Source organism: Nicotiana attenuata, chromosome 12, assembly GCF_001879085.1.
Source record: "Nicotiana attenuata strain UT chromosome 12, NIATTr2, whole genome shotgun sequence".
Lineage (NCBI taxonomy): Eukaryota > Viridiplantae > Streptophyta > Magnoliopsida > Solanales > Solanaceae > Nicotiana > Nicotiana attenuata.
In genome coordinates this window covers 5,341,101-5,348,834 of record NC_032000.1, presented here as the reverse complement: position 1 = coordinate 5,348,834, position 7,734 = coordinate 5,341,101, and the positions used below count along the sequence as shown (strand labels likewise).

Below are 7,734 nucleotides of genomic sequence, written 5' to 3'. Positions count from 1 at the left end.
CACGATAATAAGATGATCAAAATGAAAGAAAATGACGGGTAGTCATAGAAACCTACTACCAACAGAATGCGAGAGTGCATACTAATCCTACTGGTATGAACAATCTACCACCTACCCTGCTACCGTAATCCTCGACCTCCACACCTTCCTATTAAGGGTCATGTCCTCGGTCAGCTGAAGCTGCGTCATGTCTTGCCTAATCACCTCTTCCCACTTCTTCTTCGACCTACCTCTCCGACCTACCTCTCCGTAGGTCCTCTAATGTCAACTTCTCACACCTCCTCCCAGGGGCATCTGTGCTCCTCCTCCTCACATGTCCAAACCACCTAAGCCTCGCTTCCCGCATCTTGTCCTCAGTGGGGGCAACATCCACCTTGTCGCGAATAACCTCATTCCTAATCCTATCTAACCTGGTGTGCCCGCACATCCATCTCAACATCCTCATCTCTGCTACCTTCATCTTCTAGACATGGGTGATCTTGACACGCCAACACTCAGCCCCATACAACATAGTCGGTTTTATCACCACTCTGTAGAACTTACCTTTAAGTTTTGGTGGCACCTTCTTGTCACACACAACATTAGAAGCGAGTCTCTATTTCATCCATCCTGCCCCAATACGATGGGTGATATCTTCATCAATCTCCCCATCCCCCTGAATAATAAACCCAAGGTACTTAAAACTTCCCCTCCTAGGGATGGCTTGCGAGTCTAGCCTCACCTCCCCTTCCCCTTCTTGAGTCTCACCACTGAACTTACACTCCAAGTATTCTGTCTAGGTCCTACTTAGCTTGAAACCTTTAGACTCCAGGGATGCCTCCACACCTCTAACCTCGTGTTCACACCGCCTCGCGTCTCGTCAATCAATACAATATCTTCTGCAAATAACATGCACCACAGAACCTCTCCTTGGATGTGGCGTGTCAGAACGTCCATCGCCAGGGCAAACAAAAGAGGGCTGAGTACCGACCCTAATTTAAGATTGTTGAAAAATAACTATATATTATTGGACAACAGTCAAGGTCAACAATGTAAATTAAGCCGACTTTGATTTCATTAAGTTAAAATAAGCAATGATATTTGGATAATTATGACTTGTTAACTGATTAAATATTCTAGGTTTATTAGTTACAACTCGACTTTATCGGCCAGTGCTGGGATTCGACTTTCACTTTTTGAAGAACTACCATGGGTATGGCTACATTTTTGGATCCGAGCAACATAGGTTGCCGAAGAAAGAACCAAAAGTCGCCTAGAGTCTCGCATGTCGCGTCGGAATGAAAGGAAAAGGTCCAGGGCCACAAGTGTAAAGCTTGAAACCGACATGCAGCAAAACACTTTGGCTTTATGCCCTACTTTTTTAAGCTTGAAATATTTTAAATTTTCAAATGGATATACCCTCTTTTTTCGTCTTAGATTTAATAGGATTAGGCCTCTATGGTCTGTGTAATGACCTAGTTTTTAACAATTTTAGCTTCTCATAATTCAACAGTACTAGTTACCACAAAGATTATTTATTTATTTATTCATTTATTTATTTATTGAATGATGGTGGTGTTTGGGCCAACTTGCGAGCACCTTGACTATTCCACTGGATACCTGGTACAGATGCCGGTAACTTTCCCCATCAACGCTTAGGCAGATGGAAAGAAATCACCCAGTATTTTTGCCTCCACTAAGATTTGAACCAGATGTTCTCTGTCATTATATTAACCCAGGCCACACCCATGGGTGCAAGATTATTTCTTTTTCTTATTGAAAGGAAAAAACAACAGTATACAGGAATTGCTACATAATTTGAATAAGCTCAAATACACACTTGGAAAAAAACAAACCCTAATATAATCACCTGATAATAGATATTGCACAGTTAACTCAAGTGACATTCCCATAATAGTAAAAATTGAACAGAAGAGAACAATGGAGGGAAGAAAGAGGTAACCTTTTGGCGCTTCCAGTTGAGAAATTGGGCTGCTGTAATGCGATTTGGAGTAGGGTTTGGAATTGATTCTTGTTGACGCTCTTCTGTTTCTTCCCCCATTTTCTTTTGTTCTCCAACTGAAGATCAATTCTTTTCTTCTATCTATGGTCTGGAGAACGAACGGGTCGGCCTATTTATATCGTCTCCTGAAAGCTTCGGACGTCGTCGTTTTAATACCAAATCCCCAATGTAATTCTTTTGATTTTGAAATTACACGCCCTCTTCTAATTTAACAACCCTAAATTGATTTTGATGGTCAAGTTTATAAAATTGACTATAAAGTTATTGTAAATGTTTTAATGTTTGCAGATCAAAATTTTAATTATTTTTACTTTTATTCTAATTAAAAAACATGCATAATTGTTTTTTTGACTTGGATAAATGATTGAAAAATGTAAAAGAAGTGATTCAGGAGTTAAGGGACAATGTGTCATCAAAAAATTTGTCAAATTAATAAATAAAATCAACTCAAAAGTGGAATGGAGGAAGTATAGGGATGAATAATGATGATTTTAGTTTAGATCCTGTAGCTAACAAATACCAAACGTTGAAAAACATCTTTATTTACTGATATATCTATTTTACAAATAGCAAATCACGAGCTTGGATGGAGATGTTAAATCTGATAAAAAGCGTTGATTTTATCGGTTTGGATTTCATTTTAGTTTAGTTTGTTTTTAAATTTTCTTAGGGTTATTGTGTGTGTGTGTTGCGTTAGTTTTTTGAAAAACTTATTTCAGAAAAATGAAAATCTCTTTTGCCCATCCCATGATTAATTCTTCCTCTTGTTCTTCGGTTTAACTATACTTGCATGATATAATCTTTCAAGATTGTGTTTTATCAACTTTACAAATATCACGAAATGCACAAGGCTCCATATCTTTGCTCTTAATGCTTTGTGATTTGTATACACATGAAACATGAAAATTGAAAAACATAAAATTTCAACAATTGATAGAGCTAGGATCAGCTATTTTGAGACTCAAGCAGGCATCTATAGCATCCCCAATAGTAAGGAAAATCCATCCTTTTCCTAGTTTCTCGAAACATTTTGCTGTCTTCATTTTGTTAATGACTCTTAACCTTGGGTTTCCTATTGCTAACTGCAAAAAGAAAGGAAAGAAAAACATCATGACCCTTAGTATAAACGGGTAATTGCAGGTAACCTGTTATAGATGTGAATTTAGGATTTGAACTTTATGAGTTCAGATTAGTAATTCTACCACTTCCATTTAATTCACTAGGTTCAAAATCTATTAGTTGTACATATTTAATGGTTTTTTAAAATATATATACATAGTCTAAGCCACTTCCATAACTTGTTAATTGGACATGTCCCTGTAAATTATAATGATAGTGTAAGAATTTTTCTTTGTGTCAGTGTATATAAGATAAATCCTTGGTCGCCTTACTTGTATGGTTCGTGAAACCAGTTCTCTGTGCAGCTCTTCTAACACCGCTATTCCTGATGTATCCAAACTCATTACATCTGCGCGCAAACCAATGAGTTCAAGATATTATTAGTAGTTACAACAACTGAGGTAAAAAATAGAAGAAACAAGAAGACAAGTATTTGGAAATTCTACTAGTGATGAAACTTACTGGACATGTCCAGAACTAAAAAATGAACATTTTCCTTTGTGTTCTCCTCACTACCATTTGCTTCTGTCACCAATTTCAGCATCCTGGAAATAAAAGAAGGTGAACAAGTAATTAGGCTTGAACTTTATTTCTTTCCTATTTCCTTAATTTCCACCTCCAAAAGTGTTCAAGTTAATTATTTATACCTTTCTCTTATGGAAGTAGCATTTGCAAAGCAAAGTGAACCAGAGTTGATTCGAATGATCAAGATGCCTGAAGTTCTAGTGGCTCCTGGATATTGAGTAATATCGCAGAAGGTGTCTGTCGTCCCAGGAAGTCTTCCTTGCACTTCTGTACTTGCTCGAATTGTGTCCAGTATTATTCTAGCAAATGATATGCTAACCTGCAATAGACCAAATAGACATTACTAACAAATACTATCGACTAAGTATTTGTGCTTTAATTTTCTAAGGAATATTATTTTTACTATTTCAGTTTCTAGTTTACTTGACTAGTTGTTTCTATATTTACTATGAGTACTTTCCTTTTTAGTCTGTTCCAAAATAAATGACACATTTCTAAATTTGGAAATAATTCAACTTTAAACTCCTCATTTTACCCATTTTATCCTTAATGAGAAGCTTTTATAATCACACAAAAGTCATGGCCCCACAAAGCTTTACCCCTTAAGCTTTTAATACCACAAATTTCAAAAGCCTTTCTTTTTTTTCCTTAAACTCCGTGCCGAGTCAAACTAACTCATTTAATTTGAAACGGAGGAAGTATCTTAATATGAATTCGAATTGTTACATGACTATGGATATGAAAACTGGAAAATATTGGTCTCTCCTAAATCAAGAAACCTTATTTAGTCAAAACCAAAGATAGATTTTTACTTCTGACCTACATAGTATGGGATAAGTAGTACTTGAATCTGACTACTTCATGTACAAAGCATATGCAATGTTGTAATCTTGCAGGTGATGTCTAGTTACAAGTTGCAAAGAAAAAGACAGATGACCAGAGTTGACATGAGTCTTCTATTTTTAAAGGACAAGAGCCAATGATAGAGCCAAAATTCCATTATAGCATGGAACCCACAAATGACTCACAGGCTATCCATTTTCTGGCATTTCATGTGGTATTATGTAATTATGTGAGTCACAAGATGTTTGTTTGAGGGGACAAGTACATAATTTTTCTTTAATGCAAGTTGTATTCTTATATACTTATGAGTGAATGTATTCTTGTTTATAGTTTGACATGCTAAAAAGCTTGTGATACAGTAAACTCAAGAGATAATATTTGAATTACCGCGACTAGAAGACCAATTTCGACAGATACAAACAGGACTCCAAAGAAGGCACCAATGCAAACAAGGAAGTCCATCTTGTCCACTTTCCAGATATGATAAGCTTCATTTATGTCAATCAATCCAGGAAGCGCGGATAAGATAACCGATGCAAGGATAGCTAGTGGAGTGTAGTATAAAAGTTTAGTTAGCAATTCCAGGGATATGAAAACTGTGATAGCCATAACTATGTTTGACACCACAGTTTCACATCCTGCACTGAAATTCACAGCTGTCCTTGAAAATGAACCTGTAACAATTATTAGCATAACTTATTACTATATCAGAATTTGTATGACAATATTCAAGATTTTGAACATAAAAAAGAATTGAGAGTTCACCAGTTGCTGTATAGCAAGAAGATAAAGACCCCACAATGTTCATGAAACCCATGGCTACCATTTCTTTGTTCCCATCAAGATGATAGCCTTTCATTGAAGCGAAAGATCGGCCGACAGCAATGGCTTCCTGAGGAAAATCAAGAGCATTCCACTTTAAGAATCCTCCCAATTTAGTGACTTTTAGTAAATGCAAAAAGAGATAACAAAGAGTATGATACTGACAGTTAGCGCCACGAGAGCACATATTAGTCCAATTTTCGCCACTTCTCCAAGGTGTGGACCATTGAACTGTAATTGATGAACTGAGCTTGGATTCAAACCCCCTTTAAAGTGTTTTACAATTTTGACTCCATGTTGATCAGCCTTTGTTAAATAAACCATTAAAGTGGATAATATCACTGATAACAAAGGAGCAATAGCTGGTAGCCAAAATAGTTTCTTATTCCTTTTTCCCTGCAGTAGTATTTCAGGTGGCCAATATATTAATGAATGAAACAGGAAAAATCACCAAAATATGACAAATGAGTACACCTTATTACTTACTAAAAATCTGGTTGCTAGGATGAAGATGAGGAATGAACAGCCAAGTACAAAATTAAGAGGAGACAACTGAAACAAGTCCAATAGAAATAAGTAAGCACAGAATAAGATGAGAAAACAGAAATAGATTTCCCATTAGAAAAAAGTGCTTACTGTCTCGTTATGAAATGATGTGAAAACAGCTTTAAATACAGACATCACATCAGTTTTTGTAGTAAAATGATTAATTCCTATGAGACCCTTTAATTGTTGAAGACCAATTACAATAGCTGCACCTCCCATGAATCCCACTATTGCAGCATGTGAAAGAAAATCCACAAGAAAACCCAATCTGCACATTACATCAATATTAACAAACAAGGAGAACCTAAAAAGGATAGAGCCACTACTTGTAAAAGAAAACTACTAACCTTAATAGGCCAAATGCAGTTTGGAATGTACCAGCAAAGAAAGTGACAGTAAAAACAAGGCTCGTATAAGCAATAGGATCAACTGCAGGATCTACGATTTCGGTTATCATTGCAGAAAGCAGTAGAGATACAACAGCAACAGGACCAATAGCCAGCTCTCGCGAACTTCCCATAACAGCATATATCAATGGTGGAACAACACTAGTGTCTAAAATAATGAACTTGAAAGATATAAGCTAAAGAAACAAATAAAAAAGAGATGAATAAAAGTTAAAATTGGATTTGGAACTTACATAAGCCATATTGAGGAGCAAGGTTTGCAAGATTAGCATATCCTATACTCTGCAATAAGTTTTCCTTTATAAATTCAACATTTCAAAGAACAGATACTCGTGTTAAATTGTTTGACCATCTCATCTAAAAATATTAAGCGATGGTCGCAAGATTCAACATGGTATCAGAGCAAGTAAGGCTCATACGTGAGTGGACGTATTGAAAACATAATTGAGTAATTAAAAGTGTGTTCGTAACGTAATCTTTATTTGGTATACCTGAGGAATACAGAGACTAGCAAGAGTTAAGCCAGCCAATAAGTCATGCTTGAACATATTAGCTTTATAATTCCTTCCCCAACTAAGGATTGGAAATAAGCCTTGCAAAAATGAAAAGACAGCTCCGCCTCCATATTGCTTTGAGTTTTTTTGTGGCAAAACAGTTTCAGTAACAGAGTTGATGAGTTCATTGCAAAAACTAGGTTGGGCTGGAGAATTCAGCAGCCACTCAGTTCTCTGTTTTCTCCCACTAACATCATCAGCATCAAGCTGCTGCAGCTCAATGCTGAAGCTCTCATTGGGCAATGAACACATAATTCTTTTTCCTGTTTTTTCAAGTTTTTTTTTTTTTTTGGTTAAATCATGAACTAATTAATGTTTTCGTATATCAAAAGTATGAACCATGTGCTCAATATTTATACATGTCCCAAACAAAGAACCACGTGAGCCTTTGTCTAGCCATTACTGAGTAAGGCATTTACGCTATCACGTTAGTGCAAATGATTGCAATTAGTTTAACATTAATACTAGTAAATATTATCAGAATTGGAAGTCGTGGTATAAATGAAATGGTCTGTGATTTAATAATATAGCAATTATGTGACAATAGCTTATTGTAATTATTATTAGTGCAAATAACAGCTATTATTTCATTGTCAAGCGGAATATATATAAAATGTAGAGTTAATACCCTAAAACCTCTTAGACTATCATATTTTTGTTATTTTGCTACTTAAACTATTCGGTGTCCCCAAAACCCCCTTGAACTATATTATCGCTCGTATTAAAACCCCTTCATCGCTGACCTGGCATAACATGTGTAAATACTCACTTGCGAGCGCGTGGTAGCTGAAAAAGTTATCAAAATGGTCACCTAACAGAAAATAATGGCTAATTAGTCTAACTCTCTTTCAGATTTATTTCTTTAATAAATATTCTCCTTATTTAAGTTATATTCATCTTTCTTCCTCATTTTTCA

General features: G+C 35.9%; 1 protein-coding gene across 1 annotated transcript; it reads right to left on the bottom strand.

The window, feature by feature from the left end:
- On the bottom strand, positions 2,835-7,159 carry LOC109235190 (low affinity sulfate transporter 3-like). The gene is made up of 12 exons (XM_019401187.1): positions 6,756-7,159; positions 6,498-6,546; positions 6,205-6,412; positions 5,948-6,125; positions 5,798-5,863; positions 5,477-5,707; positions 5,255-5,381; positions 4,877-5,163; positions 3,769-3,965; positions 3,584-3,666; positions 3,394-3,470; positions 2,835-3,084 (listed from the first exon to the last, which is right to left on the bottom strand). The coding sequence occupies exons 1-12, from the start codon at positions 7,068-7,070 to the stop codon at positions 2,926-2,928; spliced, it is 1,977 nt and encodes a 658-aa protein (XP_019256732.1). The 5' UTR covers positions 7,071-7,159; the 3' UTR covers positions 2,835-2,925.

Bases quoted from the DNA above. Each gene is read 5' to 3' on its own strand.
- LOC109235190 (XM_019401187.1), bottom strand. From the start codon at position 7,070: ATGTGTTCATTGCCCAATGAGAGCTTCAGCATTGAGCTGCAGCAGCTT. The intron at 5,864-5,947 runs GTAAGCACTTTT...GACTTGTTTCAG, and splicing joins CATCATTTCATAACGAGACA to TTGTCTCCTCTTAATTTTGT. The intron at 3,966-4,876 runs GTAATTCAAATA...GGTCTATTGCAG, and splicing joins AAATTGGTCTTCTAGTCGCG to GTTAGCATATCATTTGCTAG.